Genomic DNA, 20,259 nt, shown 5'->3' with positions numbered 1-20,259 from the left:
GACACTCATATTTTGTATTAAACTAGATCAAACAAGTGAGTACACCAAAGCGCCAGTCTGTGGTGGAACAGTTAGTGTCATCTGTGGAGAAACTGCGGCTAAGAAATGAACATGGTCAGACAAAATCAAGAAAATCTCTGTTTACATGTGATCATGAAGAAGAAGATATAACAAAATTTGATCATGATCATCTAGCATATACATTAAAAAGAAAAACAGAAAGTCAAGATAAAAAGAAAAACCCAGAGGAAATAAAGAAAATATTTGAAAAGGCTCCCAATGAAACTTACTCGCATTATGTTCTTCACGTAAAAAATTTTCTGCAGAAAATGAAGATTCCTGGAGTAAGTGTTTTAAGTCAAAACACACCCCAGGACCTCGCTAACCCCTGTCTTTTCACTGAAGCTGTCCAGGAAATGATATCAAACTGAATTTCTGTACGATATTCTTAATGCAGCATTAGGTGACAAAATTTCAGAAACATCTAAAATCGCAACCATTGCTACAGTGTATGGGATGTTTATGCACAATAACAACAACAAAATATCAGCTGTACAGCGACTGTTCACATCAGCAGCTATCAGATATCATGCTGATAACAAGGTATTTAACAGTTGTTGCTTATAGGTATTTAAAGTTTGTCTTGTTCGCTTACTATTTAAAAGTTTTATATTTAAATTATCAAATATCTTGTTCCTAATTCTGTAGTTGCATATATGCATGTTTTAATTTAGATTGATTTTATGATTTGAATATGCAGCCACAAAATTTAAATTTTATACAATTTTAATTATTACAAAAAATGACTGGAAAGTGGAAACTACTGGTATATAATAATGCATATTCAATTCTAAGAGAATATACTTGTTATATGTATATCTCTAAAATATTTGATTGTTAAATGCATTTTCTATTTTCAGAGTTAACTTTGCTTATTTTCTATTGTAGCTAGTTTGTTGAAGAATTTTTATTCTTAAATTTCAGTTGTATTGCAAAAAGCAAAATGGTGAAAATGAAACCTTTTGTATTTGCAATTTACTACTGAAATGATATATTCATCAGATCATGGGATACAAAGCATACTGTACTCCAGTTCTGTAAGCAGTTCACAGAGAAAAAGGCCATACAATATACTTATTTACATAACAGGTTCTCGATATTGTAATGTTTTGTCATCTAATCCAATATCATATTTTCAACTGGTGGTTGTCCACTCATCTATATTCTGTATAATTCATTGTCATCATTATTGTGTGGAATTTCATTTGTATTGAAAAAAAAATAACTCTGTGTGACTGACTATATCATTTTAGCACTACTAATTTTTAACACACAGTTCTGCAACTGCACGAGACAATGTTTGCATGAATTCATTGCATGAATTTAATTGACCATGCATCCCAATATTAACATACATTCCTTGAAAAGGTGAGTTTTTATTTAATGTTGTTGATAACGGTATAAACTCCTGAGTTTTTTATTTATATCTGCAAGGTACTCTAATTTGCAGCCTTTGTATAATAATAAATTTTAATTAACTTAATATAAATATAGTTTGTGCGAGACTTTTTATATTGAAGAATAATGGTGAATTTTTTATAGCTTCTTGGTGTTCTTAATAAAGTTCACATAACACTGTCTGACAATTCCAAGCAACAGCTTCTGGACTCATTTGCCACTCATTCTGAAGAAAACTTAATCCAAACAATATCCTCAGGTAAACTTTATAAATGCAATTGCTTTGCATGGTTAAAAAAAGTTCCTCATATAGCTACCAGGTATTGCCTATATGCTCTTACAAAATAAATTCCTTCTTCTTGTTAGGCATTGATGGAAAATTGAATGGTGACAACTTGGACCTTCGCGTAGACACCAATGATGTGAGAATGAACAACAAGGCCAAGGACTACCATTTCTTTGCATCAGACTGGGTTGCAGATCGAGTATCAGCTAAACTAGAAGACCTGAATGACAGATCCCCAGTGGGCGACAGTAATCAGTTATCATATATGAACTTCATCCCAACACCAGCAGAGAATATTCAATTCAAGAATTACCTTAAAGTCCTACTTGGAAGAAAAATTGTGTACCACATGCCAGAGTTTAAGTGGATGGACAAAGTTATTCCAGATCATATTCCACACAATCTGCAACAGGAGATGTCAACAGCATCCCAAATATTTATACTTCCAGTTCTTTTAAAAAACGAGGCATGCTACTCTGATTGTCTTCACATACTAGATAGTTATGTTGAGGACATTAACAGAATCTATGCTAAAGCTGGTAGAGGTAATTTTTGTTTAATGTTAAACACTAGCAATATTATCATAAATATTTAGACAATAGTGTTAAAGGTGTTCTTTAAAATTATTTAAGCACTCATTTATTTTATTTCATAGGAGGTGAACTTGATAAGTTACAAGTCCCAGTGGGTGGCGATCAGCTTACCAGGGTACGACTTGAGGGGCACTAAGGAAAGGTGCACATACTGCTGTTGAAAGATTTGATCAGTTAAATCCCTTCATCATTGAATTATTTCACACCCTGCAAGATTTTTTAGAAGTAATATGATTGATATATTACTTTGATTTGCTCTCTAGCTAAAAATGTTGTTGTATCATGGTACTGAACATACGATTATAATTATACAAAATATATTACATATATTATTGGAATTTTTTTCCATAGAAATTATGCAAAAAGTTTTTAAAGCTAAACAAGGCTACGGATAAAGCTACACTAGCACACCTGAAAATGGTCATCCAGAGGAGCAATGTCAATGGAAAGGTTAAAGTTCATTTCAAGGTATAAACATAATCTCTATATTTAATTACCCCACCAAAAGTATCTAGTTCAAACACACTGCATTTCATTTTTGTAAAATTCAACAGGCACATGAGCAATTTGTGGATTGTGCTGGGACTGCTTATCTACTATCCCTGGTAATAGAACTCTTTGGAATGCAGAATCTGCATGATTCGCCAATCCATGATAGCATCCCAGATAATGTGAAGATGCTTCATCTGGAGAGAAGAGGTGACATTTTCAATACTGTTATGGACCGTGTATTGAGGAAAACCTTCATTCCACCATTGCAGCAAGACACAGAGGTATGGTATATATGAAAATTAAGTAGTATGAATAACACTTAAAAACAAATAGGTACCGGTATTTATATACCTAATTAATATTGTAAATTCAATTTTAATAGGAGAATGGTCAGCCTAGAAGTTTAGTAGTGCAAGTTTGCGCAGGAAATATGAACCCATGTCAGATAGAATCACCTGTAAATGAAAACCAAATTACCATCAAAATATCAATCGGTGAAGAATTGTACCATCTTAAGGCAAGTACTGATCAAGTACGTAATGGATGTACTTTCAACTTATCAGACAGACAAATACCAGTTACAGAGAAAGAAGTTAAACCACCTTCTGATGAACTGCACAACTATACCATAAACTTTCTCAACTGGTTTTTTGCTTCTTGTACCCTGCAAGATGCAATTTCGGAAGGTAACATATACCTAACCAACATACCCTGAAATATATGATGCCACTCTTCTACTCCCATTCTTCTTTGTCCAAGTACATGACTGAGTGCATAGACTATGTTCTGAAAACTGAAACTCTATTGACACCAAAAATGGCACTGAAAGTTAGGGCAGCATCTTTCATAAACCCAACTGGAAGGCCGGGACACAACAAAGCTGCTGATATTGAAAAAGAAAATCAGGTTAAAATGTTAAAGGATTTGATTCGGGGTCTAGGTGCAAATAAAACAGAAAATGGAATTGTGAAAATTTCCAAAGTGGCACCAGTTATTCACAGCATTTCCGACAACCTTTGTGCAATGACATCGACACAGAATTTTCACACAACTCACAAAGCCCGACCATGTGACCAAGATGTTCAACAGATCTTAGACATTTTAAAGAACAACAATCCTTGGCAAAACACTCCTGGTCCAAAAGTCCATATAGTTTTAATCAACAAAATTTTGAAATGTGTGTTATGAACACTGTTGACAGACTTAAACGAGGTGTTCCTACCACTGACGACAGAGAAAGTGATGATGATGATGAATAAATGGATTTGTTTTGATTTATATATCTAATTGCAGATGTAAATATTGAATATTTACAATTACCTGTGTTTACTACACACATGAGTTTTTCTTTACAGGAATGCAGTATATGGTTCAATAACAATTAAAACAAATTTTGATAATATTGCATATTTATTCACACACACTGTAGTGCATGCAGTAATAAGACTGTCTACATTTTATTGCTTTCTGTTTAACACAACTACCCAAAGGCAATGTCCAATTGAAAGGATATATCTGCATTTGCAATACAGTTTTTATATTGTCATATTTGCTTTAATACAGTAATTAAGATTTTTAAATACAAATGAACCATACTTCATACAAGTAGGAAGCAACAAAAAAGCATACACAAATTCACTTCTTCTGACAATTAGAGCAACAATTTTCTGGTGAACCACAATAAAGAACATTTGAAAACCCAAAATATTGCAACAGATGTTTTCTTAAACATGTACATTTATTTAAGCAAAATTTTCTGATTTCTTCCGAGAGACCTTTTCTGTTCGGTGCAATGTCACTCATATTATAATACAAAATAGCTGTGGCTTGTTGACCATTACGACCTGCTCTACCAATCTCTTGTAAATATTTCTCAAGGGTTGTTGGAGGCTGAAAGTGAATGACACGAGATATGCCAGGTGCATTTAAACCCATTCCAAGAGGAACAGTGGCAAATATTAATCTTAATGTAGGATTTTCTTTACGTAATTGACAAACTATATGAGCTTTCATTTTACTTGTATAGTCTTTATGAAATTGAGCAAATAACCTGTTTTCAGGGATAGGGTCATGGACTGGAAAATATGAAAATTCACCTAAAAAATCTTCAATGTATTGATAACAATAACCCAAAGCTTCTAATTGATTAATATACACTATAGTTAAAGGAAAACAAGTAAGCAAGTCGCGCAACTCCTGGGCTAGGGGGTGCAGCAATTCATCCAGTTTTTCATATTTTCTGATGTTTGGAAGGCGTGTCTGTATCTGTTTGATTTAAAACAAAAATTACATTGGAAGAAAACAACCCTGTATACAGTATATCTTTGCATGTAGAATATTGGTACTGTTGACAGATTTAATAACAGAATGTTCAAATAACAAAAGTCTATATTTTCAATTTTTCTCACATAGGATAATCACATTGTGTACCTCAAGTTTAATATTAGGACGGTCTGGATTTACAGTGATGGTTGTAGTGTCTGTGAACTGTAGGTCATCTACAAGTTCTTTGATTGCTGTTGGTGTTGCTGTTGTTGTCATAGCAAGATGCACAGTGTCTGGTAGGGGGAAAATACATACCAACTCGGACAACTTCTTGAATGCCTTGCGAAATGACATTCCCCTAAAAAAAAATTGTGGTAAACATGAAAATTAAATTTTCTTTGCATGACATACCTATAAATTGTAATGTTTAAAATGTCAATTCCTTTAAAAACTTGATAATAATTGTTATTATTTATTAATGTCATATATGTAATCTACTTCCGGTTTATCCAGCAAGAATGTAATGGACAATTATTGTAAATAATTATATATAATCTAAATTTTATTAATTTATTTCAATAGACAAGCACTTAACGCTAGGTAATATTTTTTAATGAATAAATGCACACCATTCTGACATCATATGAACTTCATCAATCACAACAGCACAGACTCTCTGCTTGTACAGTTTGGATCTCAGCATTGATGAGATATTCTTGTTGTTAAGCAGAGTTTCAGGGTGAGCGTAGATTATGTTGTACGCTCCTCTCTGCAAATCTATTAGGGATGTGGAACATGATGCATGGACATCCGTTTTATCTTGGTCATCATCTGAATCGTTTTCTTCTTCGCCTCTTAATTTGTAAGTGCTTCCATGGGTACCTAACTGACAGATTTATAAATTTTATTCATTGGACATCAGAATCAGCAATTTGGAGACAAAATTTGCTTATTAAAATAGGAAATCCTACAGTGGGTTGGCTGGTTTTAACTTTGTATTGCAGAGAAAGGAAATACAAATCAACACTCTTTCAGTCGTACAATGTTTTTTAGCAGAATAAATGTTAATACACTGTACAAATGTCAATCAATATCACATACCTTCACAATTCAAAAAACAGGCTTTAATTCCTTTTTCACATAGAGTCATCACTTGGTCTTGCATTAATGACGTCAAAGGACTCACAACAAGGGTAATTAATGGGTATTGTAGACCTCGTTTGCACTGAAACAGCCATGGAAGACACTGGAAAATCACACTTTTGCCATATCCAGTTGGCATAACTGACACAATCATGTCCATTATATAATGCACGAAGTGTTTCAAGTTGCTTGTCTTTCAAAGAAAAGTCCAAGCCCAACGCTTTGGAAGCAAATACAACACAGTCTTCAAAAGAGGTCATGTTCTCTGTCGTGACACTGTCGTCTGCGCGTAAGTAAGCAGTAACCCTGAATGTAAACAAATCTATTTGAACTATTTTTTACGATCGCATACACACTTAAGATTACTTAAAAATTAAAAATATATTACAATAAAAAACAACTTTTCATTCAACTTAAGGCGATTTGATGCATTAAATAATAAATTTAATGATAAATTTTAACGGATTCAACTTTAGTTGCTTCACCCCTGGCAAATGCGCGCTTCCGGCGAATAATTGCATCGATTTGATGCAATCACTACGCTCCAGGGTCGGAAAGTCTCGTTTACTTTCACTTTCGATTTACAACTTCCGGGCAGCAGACGAGATGCCGCTATGTTTTGCATTCGGATGCAATCATATGACAGGGTAGCTGCAGGACTGTAGCTCCCGGTCGGAAAAAATTCGGATGGACGACCTGGGAGCTACAGTGCCTCCCATAGTAAAAAACTGCAATTTACGGCGCACAAAAAATTGCGCTAGTTTTGGACTTATTAACCTTATTTTCATATAAATTCTGTAAAAATAATAAGTACCATTAAATTCTTCAGCAAATTTACTACTGATATCGTCACTACACTTGCCTCAGATCTTCTCTTAAACATGAGGCCGGTTCGATTTGCACCTCCTAGAAGAGGAAAATGTCATCTTTCAACTTCCGGTTTCTCTTGCTAAATCGAACAGTGATCTTCTGATTCAATATGGCGTCGAAACGATGTTTAGTTAGCGCTGCAGTAATTATAATGACTGAGGATGAAGACTTTGACTTGCCAGATGAAGAATTTTCATTTGTTACACTATTTGCAGCTTGCAGTGATATGTAAGGGACTTAGTAATTTTAGTCTACATTTAAAAAATACAAGGAATAAGATAACATACACAATATTATGAATCACCTTATCTTTATCTGATTTGAATTTTTTGAAAGTCGGGGGGGGGGGGGGGGGCATCGTCATCCAAAAATCTTAAAATCCTAATCCGAGGGGGGGGGGGGGGGGGGGGTCAAGTTTACCTATATCTTAAATTTCACTGATTTCCCCTGATGCTACATGCCTGTACTTCTATGTCATAAATTTATTAAGGCCTGTCATCATAGCACCTAATGTTAAATTACATTTCTGCTAATTCCTACAAAATTTATTTGAAGGTATTCAACAATCTATCAATATGCAAGAATTTATTAAAATTTAATTAATTAATAACTTTGTTTTCAGACAGGAGCAAAGAAAACGATATAAAGTGGAACGCTTTGTGCAAGATGTTGTTTCAAGATATTCCTTAGACACATTCAAGACCTTCTTTCGTGTTTCAAAAACTACATTCGAAGCTATATTGGAAAATATTCAGCATATTCCAGAACTACTACTAAGAGAACCAGCTGCTGGACGACCTCAAATTTCACATGAAAAAGATTTACTGATGATGCTGTGGTACATAGGATCACAAGAAACAATTCGGTCAATTGCAGATCGATTTCATGTATCTGAATCGACATTCCATTCCCACAACAGAAGGTTGTTAGATGTTTTCCAAAAATACTTTCTTCAAAAATTTGTGATTTGGCCAAATGATGTGCAGACTGTAAACAATGAATTTGAGATAAAGAAGAACTTCCCTGGTGTGATTGGAGCAATCGACTCTACACATATACGCATAAAACCCCCTAGTGGACATTCAAATGATTATTTCAATAGGAAAAAATTTCACTCTGTCATTCTTCAAGCAGTGTGCAGAGGAGATAAAAGATTTACAGACATTTTCTGTGGATGGCCAGGACGAGTGCATGATGCTCGTGTTTTTCAAAATTCTCCATTGAGGCAAAGAGGCCCAATTCTTTGTGGTCAGTGCCATTTGTTAGGTGATGGGGCATATCCGTGCAAGCGGTGGCTGATTACTCCATACAGAAATAGAGGAAACCTTACTAGGGATCAAATTAAGTTCAACCAGATTTTATCAAGTACCAGAGTAATCATCGAAAATTCATTCGGCATATTGAAAGGCAGATTTCGGCGTCTCCAATTTGTTGAAATGAATGACATTTCTTATGTTGTCAAGGCTATTATAACAGCTTGCATCCTACATAACATTTGTATCCTGAACCAAGACGAACTTGATGAGCATTTTGACAATGACCCCCAGCAGGTTCCTTTAATTATTCCAATGTTTGAAAATGATGCAGAAGGACAGTTAAAGAGACAATTACTTACACGACAGTTGGCTATCACCTAAAATCTGCATGTACCGGTACTTAAAATTAACCATATATATGTCAAAGAAATCAGTTTGGCAATGAAAATTTGGTATAGAAACGTTGTGTTGGAAATTTTTTCTGAATCATTTTCACACATTGGATTAATTAATGGAACAAACCGAAGTGTATTCATCTTTTAAAATAAAGCAATGCATATCTTATTCTTGTAAAAAACTGTTTTATTATATAAAAAACATATAATAAATGTATTATTCAAAACAATCATCTTCTTGATGCTTATAAACATAAATATATTTTTTAAAAACCACCTGAGATCAATATTATGGAAAACAAATCACATATTGGCTTAATTAGCATTTAAAAAATAAAGAATATCGCTTGAATCTCGCATACATATTCACATACAGCGACTGAAAAAGCCCACTAAAGGGCATGTTAAATCACACTTCAACTTCCACAGAGAATTTTTAACAATCATTTAGGGCAACAGAGAGTAAAACATTCTGTCATATACAAGATATCGCTTTGGAACAAAATCAAGAATTTCATGCCCAAAACTGCACCTTACAGCATTTTCATTTAGAACTTTTGCCCACTTTTCATAATCTCCAGAAGGAGTCACACTGATGGCCTTAATACACTTTAGATTTTTCATCAAAACCTGAAAAGTTTCTGGCCTGATCTCTGCAGAGTTACGAATTTGTAAATACTTCAGTGTTCCCCCCATCTCCTTAGATAATGACAACAGACCATCATCACTCAAGTTTGGCAAACTGCTAATGAAGAGTTTCTCCATAGATCTGCACTTAGATAAATTTTTAACAATGTTTTCATTGCAAATATTTTCGTTTTTGGAACCCCTGATATCCAAACATTTCAAATTTTTGAAACTACCCAAAAAATCACAATCTTGCAGAAGTGTTGCATCAATGGTAAGGTTAACACAATTTTCAAAAAGTTTCAAAAATTCTACAGTGAATATATCTTTCATTCCTTCATTGAAAAAATTCAAGTCAGTTATTGAATTCCATACAAGGCCACTCTTAAAAAGACAATTCATGGAACTGCAAACTTTAGATACAGAATGGTACAACTCTGGAATTGGAATGTATGTCAATATTTTGCATATTATTTCTGGAGGCAAGTGGCATAAATATGCATATCCTGTAAAAGAAAATAGTAAACACATCAAATTGTTGCACCCAACGTAGCAGTTCTATAAATTACAGATAATTTTCAAATCTTGAAATGGAAAGTCAGTTACTGGTGAATAACTAAATATCAATTAAAAAATACAACAAGTTTGGAAATACGATACAATACAATATGAAATACCATATTTGAAAACAGCATGATGGAAAAAGACCATATAAAGCAGAAACAAATCAAAACATTACATCAGAATTCATAGACCTACATTTCAATGCTTAACAGAGATTTGAAGACATGAATATTTTAATCTTTCATACTCTTAAAAACTGAGAGGAAACCACTAAATATTTTCATTTTCTCCTCATGCATTTTCTCAATTTTTTTCATATTTTCTTCATTTTTTTTATTTTGATTTTCAACATAATCTTCCAAAAAATGGATAACTTGAGAAGAATTAGATCTGGAAGAAATTTTCCTTTTCTTTTTGGGCTGGGGATCTGTGATACCTGCTGGCTCACCAGAACTTGAGCTTGTGCAGGGCTCATCTTGAGTGAAACTTCCACTATCTGAGCTTGAGGATAAAGATGAAACCACAAACTTTGGATTTATATCATGTCGATCACTGAAGATATCCTGGAATTCCTCTTCATACAGAAATTCTTTCCTTTCATTCCCTGACTTAGCCTGGTCGGTTTGATGCCTCTTGTACGCACTAAGTTGTGTTTTCCATCTGCCTTCAACTTGGGCCACAGTGAACTCAGTTTTAAAACATTTGTTTAACTCTTCTGTGATTTCTAGCCACAGTGCTTTTTTCTTGTGAGTGGGTGATAAGAACTTTTCTTTTCTCTCCTTGTAGGCAGAAATTAAAAAGATAGTTTGTTCGTATGTAAAAATGCCTGATGGTGTAGGCTTCGGTGAATTCTCTGGGGTCTGTGGAACAGTTGGAATGTCTACAAAAATGACAAGAGAAAAATCAGTTAAAAAACTGAAAACAGATTTGTTACAGAGATTTATAATGGGAAATGTTGACACCTTTTCTCCATTTGGAAGTTTAACTCGGACTACCTTGCACAATTTTTCAATGATATACGATCAGGGTATTTTTATCTCTTTTGCAATTCAAAATCCCTGTAGACCTTTAATTTGTACATGTAGCTGTGTATTGAAATCTGACAAGGTAGAGGGGGCATTTAAAGGGAAAATCTTTGGATTTTTCATGCTATTGAATGAACATCATTTGAATCCAGAGGTATTTATAAATAAAATATTAAATAAAATTAAAATTAAAGAATTTTGATATAGAATAATTTTAGAAAATGTGTGGCCAAAATATCTTGAGACAGACTTTAGGATAGTATGCCTTTTTATAAACTTAAGGAGAAATAATGTCTGAAAAAATACCTGGCAATTCTTCACATTCTGCTTCACTATCTTTCTCCATAGCTGCTTGTATGATGAGTTGTTTAGCCAACTGTTTTAAATCAGGATCTGTTATAAAAATATATATTCTACGAATGCAAATTAACTTAATAAAAAAATAAATATTAAATTACTATTTAATTTGTAGAATTAGTTCTAAGTGTGAGAATTGTTTATTAACGTTACATCTATAATAGATCAGGCACGTAGCATCAGGGGGGGGGGGGGGGGGGGGCCAGGCCCCCCCCCCCCACTTTTTCTCGCAGGAACAATTTTTGGCCCCCCCCCCCCCACCCCCACTTTTTTGGGAGTATGTAAAAAATTGATTTGAAAATAAGGAAATGAGTAGTGAAATTGAAGTTAAAGGCTATACTACACCAGCCCCCCCCCCCCCCCCCCCCCCCCCCCGATTTGGAATTTGAAGATTTTGGGGAACTTAAAAAATTCCCTTTTTTTTTTTTTTGCTTGTCATGATTTTTTGGATGAGTCTGCCCCCCCCCCCCCCCCACTTTCAAAAACGATGCTACGTGCCTGTAGATACAAGTATTATAGGTATAAGGTATTATAATAAACATGCATGTGTAATGTTTAAAAATGTGTTCACGTTAATTGTATGCTAAAGAATAAAAACCTGATGAGGTAAAGTGCCCAAACAACTCTGGCGATACTTGGACAGATACAAGTTTTCCGTTCCCCAAAGTAACGTTGACATTCGTGAATCTATAAAAAATAAAATCATTAAATCAAATGCATTAACATAGCAATAATTTAAACGATACACGCATTCGCTGTACTTTCCACTCATGCCATAACTTGAAACCCTTTTTATAAACCACGTTAACTGGTTAACTGCTACCTTAAAATACTTTATTAATCTGTTAATTATCTTTTTGACATTACAAATGCATATTTTATACATATTGTTGATAATTTTATCCGATTAACTACTACTAATAATAAACATTTTTGAAAATCTTTCCATAATTTTACTTACCCGCCATCATCCGCCATATTGTTTTCCAGTCTCTTCTGCTCGCGGGATGGAAGAGGCAGAAGATCTACCGGAAGTAGTTTTAGATAAAACGAACACGTTTTCTTAAAGCGGAAGACTCTTCTTCGGTATTTAGAAGAGCAAATCGAACCGGCCTCATGATAACCGACCTCGGAAAAAGAAGGATGCTAATTTACGTCGAGATCGAGAGTCGTCATTTTTAAATGTAAACAAACTTGCACCTCTTTAATTTACAGGGCTGGTGATGGTGTTTAAAAGACTATCAGAAGTAAGTGAAGTGACGATATCTGTAGAAAAATGTCCGAGGAATTTTTTGGGATCAAAGATTTGTACAGAATTTGTATGAAAATAAGGTTAATAAGTCCAAAACTAGCGCAATTTTTTGTGCGCCGTAAATTGCAGTTTTTTACTATGGGAGGAACTGTAGCTCCCAGGTCGTCCATCCGAATTTTTTCAGACCGGGAGCTACAGTCCTGCAGCTAATGACAGGGGCGAAAAGGACGTGCAGCTTGTTTAGATTTCCAACAAATCCGAAGGAAAGGAATAAGTGGATACAGAGGTGCAGGTAAATATGCAATTTCACCTGTTTTATTTTGAAAGTAGATAAGAAAAGCGTAATTCAAGGTCACGGTGCAGTGTTTATGCTAAAGTCCACTGTACTGTCATTTCCACGTGAAAAGTTAATGGATTTAGTTTTGTAACGAGATCTTTCAAACTGTACTTTACATCGCCAAGTCTGAGTTAAATTTGCAGCATAATTCTTTTGTGATAATATTAAATATAGTTGGATGCATGTGATGTGTTTGTGCGCGAGAGAAGAATAGCTAGGTTGATGAGGGTGATTGGCGCAATAGGCATTTTGAATTGTTTTAAATTTTAAGGAAATAACAAATAGTAAATCTTTAAAAAAAGGAAAGTTAAGAAATATAAAAAACCACCACCAAATATTTGTAAAGATGGCGGTCCAGTTTGTATTATACCTATGTTAAAATCCTCTGTTATAACATGGTTAATCTTGTCTTTACAGGAGAGCAGATAGAGCCTATACCGCCAACGACAGGCTGTGTAGCTGTCATTTTAAGGATGGTGTAAAGGAAAATGGACCAACAATTTTTGCTTATAGCAAAAATCTTGGTTGCTTTCCAGACCATTCTAAGCCAAAAAGGTAAATGTTTAGAACTCTACATTGACCATGTATAGTTTAAGTTTATGTACTACTTTACACAGTGGAAGCACTCTTCTTGACTTGTACTTTTTGACTCAATCATCTCTCTCTGTGTTTACTTATTTGACAATTTCACTGAGCTGTAGGATAGAGAATTTTAATTTTTACTTATGAACTTATACATGTAATAATATCCCTTCTCTCCTTAAAGGGAGGAAGTTGTACACAATAATGTATATCAACAATAATTTACGATTCCAAGTACTGGTACAATTTAAATCACATGAAGCAAATGTTTTTTTATTTTTCAAAAAAAAAAAATGCAACAGTATGTCATTCAATTTTACAGACTTAGACTTGTTGAAGGAGAAATAGAAGAGAAAGCAAAATCAAACCATGAACACTGTAATGATGCTCCAGATTCCTTTGAAGGTTATACGTTTTTCATATTCTTACACTTTACTCCCATACAGAAACATCAGAATACTTGGTCTTGCTTGCGAAAGTTTTAAATGAGATATTCTTAATTAATAATATATGTGAATAAAGAATGGAGTATAAACATTTTCACAATGAAACCATTAATGACAACAAAAAAAACCATAAAATTAATTTGTTTGGTTTGCAGATAGAACAGGTCCTGTGGAAACATTGTCCAAAGATGTGCAAGGCAGCAACACTGATCATGATCACTGCTATGCTGTTTCTTTACCGGAGACATCAGAGGGTACACATGTTCTTAGATAAATTAATTACTTAATTATAATTTGAATCATTAGGGAAAGAAAAATATGAGCAAACTTCAAATTTCATTACTCAAAATATGACATTACAGTAAAAATGAAGTTTCTATAACAATTTTCTGTATGTCTATATTTGGAGGAAATGGGCATATTAACCTATTCTATTATATGCCTGCAGACAAAGGCTTATATTCTCTATTAAACATTTCTCAACATAAGTAAGATTTAAAGAAAAAATTGCTTATAGCTTTTGTTAACATTACAGAAAGTGTAAATGATTTGGAAGAAAAAGTCAAAGACCTCCAAAGAGAATTAGAATCTCTAAGATTAAGAAAACAACCTTTTACCATAAGAAACATAATACAAGACCCAGACAAGGTTTGTTACACGAGTGTATTCCACAGATTCAAATTGACTGTTCTATACATGTTGTTTTTTTTTAAAGAAAAAAGATAATGTATCAAGTTGTTGATTTTGTAAATCATATATATACATTGTAGTTCTTAAAGATAAATTTGTTCTATATAACTATGATTTCACAGGTAGAACATAACATTTTCATACTGCATGTACTGATAGAGCTTTTAGTTCTACCTGAAAAAGATGGTTAAAATTCCTAACTAAAAGTATATCACATGTAATATAGTGATAGTATGAATAAAATTATTTGACATGCATGTTTTAATTTACAGATGCTATTATATACATCATTTCCCACCGAGGTATTCAATGTGTTGGTCAATGTTTTGGAGAGGATGGGTCCATTTAACTATTTCAGTGGATGGACAGTACAAGGATTTAGTACCAGTGACCAACTCCTTATGACCCTTATGAAATTGCGTCTGAATCTCAGGGATCTAGATTTGGCGGAAAGATTCAACACCAGCAAATCTACAGTATCCAATATCTTCAATACATATGTTGCAGCGCTTCATGAAATTCTATTCGAAGGAGTGATGAAAACTGTAGGAATACCTTCCCAGTTAAAGTGCAAAGGATCAATGCCAAAATCATTCGAGGAGTTCTCCTCGGCAAGAATCGCTATGGATGCCACAGAGATTACCCAGGATGTACCCTCAAATATGAACAGCCAGTCCTTATCTTATAGCAACTATAAAAGTCGCCATACAGCAAAGGCTGTTACTTGTGTAGCACCAAACGGGGCACTTGTGTATTGTTCCGAACTCTATCCTGGTTCCACCTCTGATGCTGCCATAGTCGATCATTGTGGAGTTTTGGATATGTTAAAGCCAGGTGACATGATCCTTGCAGATAAGGGGTTTAACATTTTCGACAAACTTCCATCAGGTGTAACATTAAACATACCACCTTTCCTTTCATCAAAATCTCATTTTACAAAGGAAGAAGCACAGTTATGTTACAAGATTGGGAGAAGTCGAATTCACGTGGAGCGTGCAATTGAAAGAATCAAGAACTACTGTATTCTAAACCATATACCTTCACAATACAGACATTTGTCCACAAAGATTTTTCAATTATGTGTGGCACTTGTAAATTTGCAATCTCCCCTACTGAAGGAAATAGCCGATAAATATGAAATTCCTAATTAGTGTAATTCTGAGCTTCAGACCATGTCTTATACCATGTCCAAAGATATCTTTGCTTTGACATTTTGCTTAGGCCTATAGTAAATTTAATTTTTTTTATTTATTAATGCCTCAAAGTTCAAAATATTTTATAATGTAAATATTTTGAAACACCTCTTCCATCTTGTCAAATGATGAACACAGGCGTTGGAAATAATAATCTGGGGCAGAGTGTAGATATATGTAGCACTTGTTAAACTTTAGCTGTACACTACTACATGAATGATGATGTGTAGTTAAGGTCATTTCGTTATTAACCACTTTTACACACTGTGAACTGACACATGCTGATGTTTGCTTTGATCAGAATTAAACAGTTAAACAAAATGAATTGTTTTGTCTAGAGTAATTTAATGTATCAATAGGAAAATAAACAGTAAATAGAAAATTTCTGAATTACAGTCTGCCAAGTTTTTAATTAAGAGAGGGTAAAAAAACATTGAAATAAAATTCAATCATGTTTTTCAAGTGGCATTCCCATGAGTCATCTTTAAGAATGCGAATAACTTCAATACTGACTGGTGTCCAAACCACGAAATCACAACATGAAGTTCCTGTTAGATAAAGTTGGCCTTGAACTTGATGCCAATAGTCATGGCTCTCTTGAGACGCAAAGTGCCCTCAGAGTCGCACTCTAAAATATTAAGAAAAATTATTAAAGAAAAACTCACAAGAGCTAAAATTTACTAGGTTTCATTAACGCAATCAAACCTAAGGATGGGTTATTGGTAACATACAGTATTTAATTTTAACCTCAACATAATGTTTTGTATGCAAATCTTTCTAATCAATCTCTGAACCTACCTAGAAAAAAATCTTTCAAGTTTGCACAAGCATCCTTTATGGACATCGCTCTTGCTGAAAACGGACATTTCACCTCTAAAATTGCTGGTGATGCTGTCAGTTTACTTTGAAGGTGGACATTCATATTACACGTTTTAGGATCACCCTGGACAAATCCATCAGGAGAAGCTCCAAGAACTCCTGATTCATGGAGCCAAATACCTTTAATTGAAAGTAAAATAAAATGTTTCAAAAACTGTATCATAAATTAGTTTCATATCACATAATTAAAAAAAATGATTCAATCAATAATAATGATTCAAATGAACATTGAAGATGAACAGGTTTTATGCCAAGATTTGAGTTTGACAGTATAAATGTTTACCTGTCTGCAATACAGACACCTCTGAAAGCTTACAATAGCTATCTATTGCAACCTTTTCATGTGTAAGTCCCCACTGAATAGAAGGTCTCTTCTCAAGATTGTAAGCACTGAGTAACCTTTTCTTCAAGGATAAAGTTAGCCTAAAAATAAAATTAAGATTCTAAATTATTTCTTATTATAATAAAAAAGATTTAGATTAAAGATTATAGTTATTTAAGAAATCAATATATGTTGAAATCAATGAATTACCGATTTCTCCTGATAGCTCCGATAACTTGCCCAAAATTTGATGCAGTTATTCGTAACTTGCGAACAGCTGCCCATAACGAATTCTCTCGTTGACCTGTAGTCATCCATGCAGTCTTAATGACATTTTCCGAAGAAATAACAAGCTTATCCCTATTGCAATGAACCAGAAAAAAAATTTATTATTACATATTTATAGATTGAGAGATGAGAGAGAGAGAGAGAGAGAAAGAGAGCAGTACCATTATTATAATTTCAAAAGTACCTCAGATATGAAGACTTGCACTGGGCATTCATGTACTCTTCACTTGTAAGCTGGTCCTCAATAAGTAATGCTGGCATTTCCTCACATTCAGGTTCTTTAGACAAAATCCAATGCATAGCTGCAAAGATTAAATAAAGAAATCATATGGCCAACAAAAGGATGTCATAGTTTTCATATGAACATGTGTAATCAATATAGGTGTAAGTGTGACAATTATGTATATAAAAAAAAAATGATATTGCCTTGATAAAAAAATTTCTCGACAATGCTTGTGTCAATTGGAATATATGTCATTAGGTTTACCATATTTAACAGAAAGATGAATTATGTTGCGAGATCATTTTTCCTGCATAGATAATTTTCTTTACATATCAGTTGTTGAAATATTCATTTAATGAATGTTTCTTAAAGCTGAACACCACCTGTAAATAAGCACAGTCACACAAGTATATATCTACAGGTATATAAACCCTTTGATTTTAACTTGTGGCCGACATTTAGTGTTCCTTTCATGGTCTTTGGATTTTATGCATTTATTTCTTTAAATATTATATGTGCAAATTCTATTTGTAAATAGCATTGCGAAGCAAGATTTACATCCTCACGGGTGAGACCTCTTCAGCGATATACTTTTAACTGATATGAGAGCTGCAGCTTTTAAAGGGGATGTAGGGATAACAGTGGTAAAAGAGAAATATGGCGGACAATTAATTCATATTTACAAAAAGGTGTTCAGCTTGAAAAGTTCAATAATTTTTGTTACATGCACATGCAAACTGAAAGAAACAAAGGCTTTTTTGAAAATAAATTCATATCCATGCACAACATTAATACAATATTTACGTAAAAATAAAAGGGCCTCAATTAGAGGAAACAGTTTTCCCTCAAACAGGGATAAAATGATAATTATTGATCAAACCTGTAAATCTACCCAAAAGACCTAGCTGATCATACAAATATGATCTGTCGGCATCTGTCATCTCTCTTTTTAATGCTCTGAATTCACATTTTATAGAAATGGTATCATTATGGTTTATAAAAATCTGATTTTGCCCAGCACTGACATTTTAACAAAATATATTGCATAAGTGTCCTGGTGATTTACCTATAATCTTGTTGCCTGGGTGGATACATTTCCGCCATGGTTGTTGTGGATTTGGGAGGTGCCGATTTTGGATGCTTGATCCAGCTGCACTTCACATCTGTCTTACTTGCTCTTTTATATCTTAAATATCATCATTAATCCCAATGTTTAGATAAGCTATCATATAGATTTATTCTTTAAACTGAACTTAATACACACTGGAATGCAAAAAATCAGCTGACAATATACATTTAACACTTATTACAACCATGATTAACACAAGAATGCTGATTTACATGTGTATGATAATAGATTAGTAATGATTACCCAAACAGAAGTGCAGCAGCTACATGGTGGCAGCGAAACTGACCCATAGGGCATTCACAGGTTGATGATATAATTGTTCCTGCATCATCATCTTCATTTTCCAGAAATATCTTTGTAAAAAATTAATGAAATGTCTGTGAAGCAACTTTGCGTGTATGAATATATTGACATATTGTATTTATAGTGGGAAATACTTATATATATTATTAAAAACAAATATATCTATTAAAGACTAAAAGTGGGGGTAGGGGTTATTTACAACGGCAACAATGACGAACTTAAGGTTAAAAATATACAATGTAGCACATTTCTTGATCGCAGAAAGCGATACTGTTAACTTAAAGAAAAAATTCGATGCATAGTTTTACCCTGGTTGATTAAATGTAGGGATGAAGACGGCTAAATATTTTGTACATACCTGAACTTTGTATGAAGTGTCTCGCATTGAAGCTTGAACCACCGCCGATATCACGTGACATTCTTTGTCTAAAACGAACTTTAACACCCTGTCGCTATCCACGGCTTTCTCGCTCTTCCTAGTAAGCTTTGTATGACCATCTACATATCGAGCCCAGTATATTATTGATAGCGCCATTATTGCAGCAACTGCCCGGAAGTACGTTTTCTCGTTATATCTCGCGGGTCACATGACGAGACTTTCCGACCCTTAGCTTGATGACGTGACCTCTAAATATAGAATGTTGGATAATCTGATTGGCTGGTTTATTGCGCATGAGCAGGATTGCTAAAAGTTTATAAAAGACGGGGAGAAACGTTGTTTTATCCTCTTGCTGTTAACATTTGAACAGAAAACACACTTCATGTCATTCTGTTTTTTGATTGTTAGAGTTGGGCGGAAGTAGGTTATTTTACCGGAAGATTTAATAAAAGGCGATTTTCAGTAAGGAAATATTTTTGTTGGATTCATTTCAAGTTGAAAAGGAAGGATAAATTTGTACTGTCCCTAGTAAGTGATATAATTTTATTGCTGCTAAAACAAACCCTTTTTTAATTTAAAATCTTACAAATAAAAAAGTAACAGTTTTAGACCAAAGAAAAAACTAATTAAAATCATCCTCACTTGCTTGTAGAGAGCCTGACCTATATAATTTTAAAAAAATATGCGAATTAAAATTAACAGTGAAAGAAGTGTTATGTTTTTGGCGGTTTTTATACTTAAATCGCAATTTGATAAAATGATTCAATGGATAAAAACAAAAACACGAGTCAACATTACCGTGGATAGTAAATATTTAACATTGACCAACAATACACACAAAGTAATAACGATTCAAAGTTTTGAACAGCGGATGAAAAAAAAGTTTAATGTCGACCTTCAGAGAG

At 33.8% G+C, this 20,259-nt stretch overlaps 4 protein-coding genes and 2 pseudogenes across 7 annotated transcripts; 3 read left to right on the top strand and 3 right to left on the bottom strand.

Annotated features, from left to right (window-relative positions):
- Nucleotides 1-28: 28 nt before the first annotated feature.
- On the top strand, nucleotides 29-4,103 carry LOC128180851 (uncharacterized; annotated as a pseudogene).
- Nucleotides 4,104-4,220: 117 nt separating this feature from the next.
- On the bottom strand, nucleotides 4,221-6,788 carry LOC128180850 (uncharacterized). Of its 3 annotated transcripts, none has more exons than XM_052849010.1 (4): nucleotides 6,196-6,775; nucleotides 5,724-5,976; nucleotides 5,260-5,452; nucleotides 4,221-5,094 (listed from the first exon to the last, which is right to left on the bottom strand). In XM_052849010.1, exons 1-4 carry the CDS (start codon nucleotides 6,395-6,397, stop codon nucleotides 4,465-4,467), a joined length of 1,278 nt encoding a protein of 425 aa, XP_052704970.1. In that variant the 5' UTR covers nucleotides 6,398-6,775; the 3' UTR covers nucleotides 4,221-4,464. The 3 variants fall into 3 exon arrangements, with proteins under 3 accessions (XP_052704970.1, XP_052704971.1, XP_052704972.1); XM_052849011.1 differs by having other exon boundaries at nucleotides 5,724-5,980; nucleotides 6,196-6,772; XM_052849012.1 differs by having other exon boundaries at nucleotides 4,965-5,452; nucleotides 6,196-6,788.
- A 341-nt stretch (nucleotides 6,789-7,129) lies between these two features.
- On the top strand, nucleotides 7,130-8,749 carry LOC128180852 (uncharacterized). The gene is made up of 2 exons (XM_052849015.1): nucleotides 7,130-7,335; nucleotides 7,730-8,749. Exons 1-2 carry the CDS (start codon nucleotides 7,217-7,219, stop codon nucleotides 8,742-8,744), a joined length of 1,134 nt encoding a protein of 377 aa, XP_052704975.1. The 5' UTR covers nucleotides 7,130-7,216; the 3' UTR covers nucleotides 8,745-8,749.
- A 456-nt stretch (nucleotides 8,750-9,205) lies between these two features.
- Nucleotides 9,206-12,440, bottom strand: LOC128180849 (uncharacterized). Of its 2 annotated transcripts, none has more exons than XM_052849008.1 (5): nucleotides 12,293-12,440; nucleotides 11,930-12,018; nucleotides 11,281-11,367; nucleotides 10,386-10,829; nucleotides 9,206-9,891 (listed from the first exon to the last, which is right to left on the bottom strand). In XM_052849008.1, exons 1-5 carry the CDS (start codon nucleotides 12,307-12,309, stop codon nucleotides 9,206-9,208), a joined length of 1,323 nt encoding a protein of 440 aa, XP_052704968.1. In that variant the 5' UTR covers nucleotides 12,310-12,440. The 2 variants fall into 2 exon arrangements, with proteins under 2 accessions (XP_052704968.1, XP_052704969.1); XM_052849009.1 differs by having other exon boundaries at nucleotides 10,398-10,829.
- Nucleotides 12,441-12,521: 81 nt separating this feature from the next.
- On the top strand, nucleotides 12,522-15,789 carry LOC128180848 (uncharacterized). Its single transcript, XM_052849007.1, has 7 exons — nucleotides 12,522-12,578; nucleotides 12,768-12,875; nucleotides 13,338-13,475; nucleotides 13,825-13,907; nucleotides 14,104-14,202; nucleotides 14,484-14,596; nucleotides 14,911-15,789. The coding sequence occupies exons 2-7, from the start codon at nucleotides 12,793-12,795 to the stop codon at nucleotides 15,787-15,789; spliced, it is 1,395 nt and encodes a 464-aa protein (XP_052704967.1). The 5' UTR covers nucleotides 12,522-12,578; nucleotides 12,768-12,792.
- A 434-nt stretch (nucleotides 15,790-16,223) lies between these two features.
- On the bottom strand, nucleotides 16,224-19,529 carry LOC128180853 (uncharacterized; annotated as a pseudogene).
- Nucleotides 19,530-20,259: the final 730 nt, after the last annotated feature.

The sequence above is a fragment of the Crassostrea angulata genome, chromosome 4 (assembly GCF_025612915.1).
Source record: "Crassostrea angulata isolate pt1a10 chromosome 4, ASM2561291v2, whole genome shotgun sequence".
Taxonomy (NCBI): Eukaryota; Metazoa; Mollusca; class Bivalvia; order Ostreida; family Ostreidae; genus Magallana; species Magallana angulata.
This window is presented reverse-complemented; position numbering and strand designations above follow the sequence as displayed.

What these genes read in the sequence shown, in the direction of transcription:
- LOC128180849 (XM_052849008.1), bottom strand. An exon ending in TGGGCACTTTACCTCATCAG is followed by an intron (nt 11,368 to 11,929) that starts GTTTTTATTCTT and finishes TTTTTATAACAG; the next exon opens with ATCCTGATTTAAAACAGTTG. An exon ending in AGAATGTGAAGAATTGCCAG is followed by an intron (nt 10,830 to 11,280) that starts GTATTTTTTCAG and finishes TCATTTTTGTAG; the next exon opens with ACATTCCAACTGTTCCACAG.
- LOC128180848 (XM_052849007.1), top strand. Translation starts at nt 12,793, where the DNA reads ATGACAGGGGCGAAAAGGACGTGCAGCTTGTTTAGATTTCCAACAAAT. An exon ending in AAGTGGATACAGAGGTGCAG is followed by an intron (nt 12,876 to 13,337) that starts GTAAATATGCAA and finishes TTGTCTTTACAG; the next exon opens with GAGAGCAGATAGAGCCTATA. An exon ending in TTTACCGGAGACATCAGAGG is followed by an intron (nt 14,203 to 14,483) that starts GTACACATGTTC and finishes TTAACATTACAG; the next exon opens with AAAGTGTAAATGATTTGGAA.
- LOC128180850 (XM_052849010.1), bottom strand. Translation starts at nt 6,397, where the DNA reads ATGGACATGATTGTGTCAGTTATGCCAACTGGATATGGCAAAAGTGTG. An exon ending in CTGTTTTTTGAATTGTGAAG is followed by an intron (nt 5,977 to 6,195) that starts GTATGTGATATT and finishes TCTGTCAGTTAG; the next exon opens with GTACCCATGGAAGCACTTAC. An exon ending in GTCCTAATATTAAACTTGAG is followed by an intron (nt 5,095 to 5,259) that starts GTACACAATGTG and finishes TAAATCAAACAG; the next exon opens with ATACAGACACGCCTTCCAAA.
- LOC128180852 (XM_052849015.1), top strand. Translation starts at nt 7,217, where the DNA reads ATGGCGTCGAAACGATGTTTAGTTAGCGCTGCAGTAATTATAATGACT. An exon ending in TTTGCAGCTTGCAGTGATAT is followed by an intron (nt 7,336 to 7,729) that starts GTAAGGGACTTA and finishes CTTTGTTTTCAG; the next exon opens with ACAGGAGCAAAGAAAACGAT.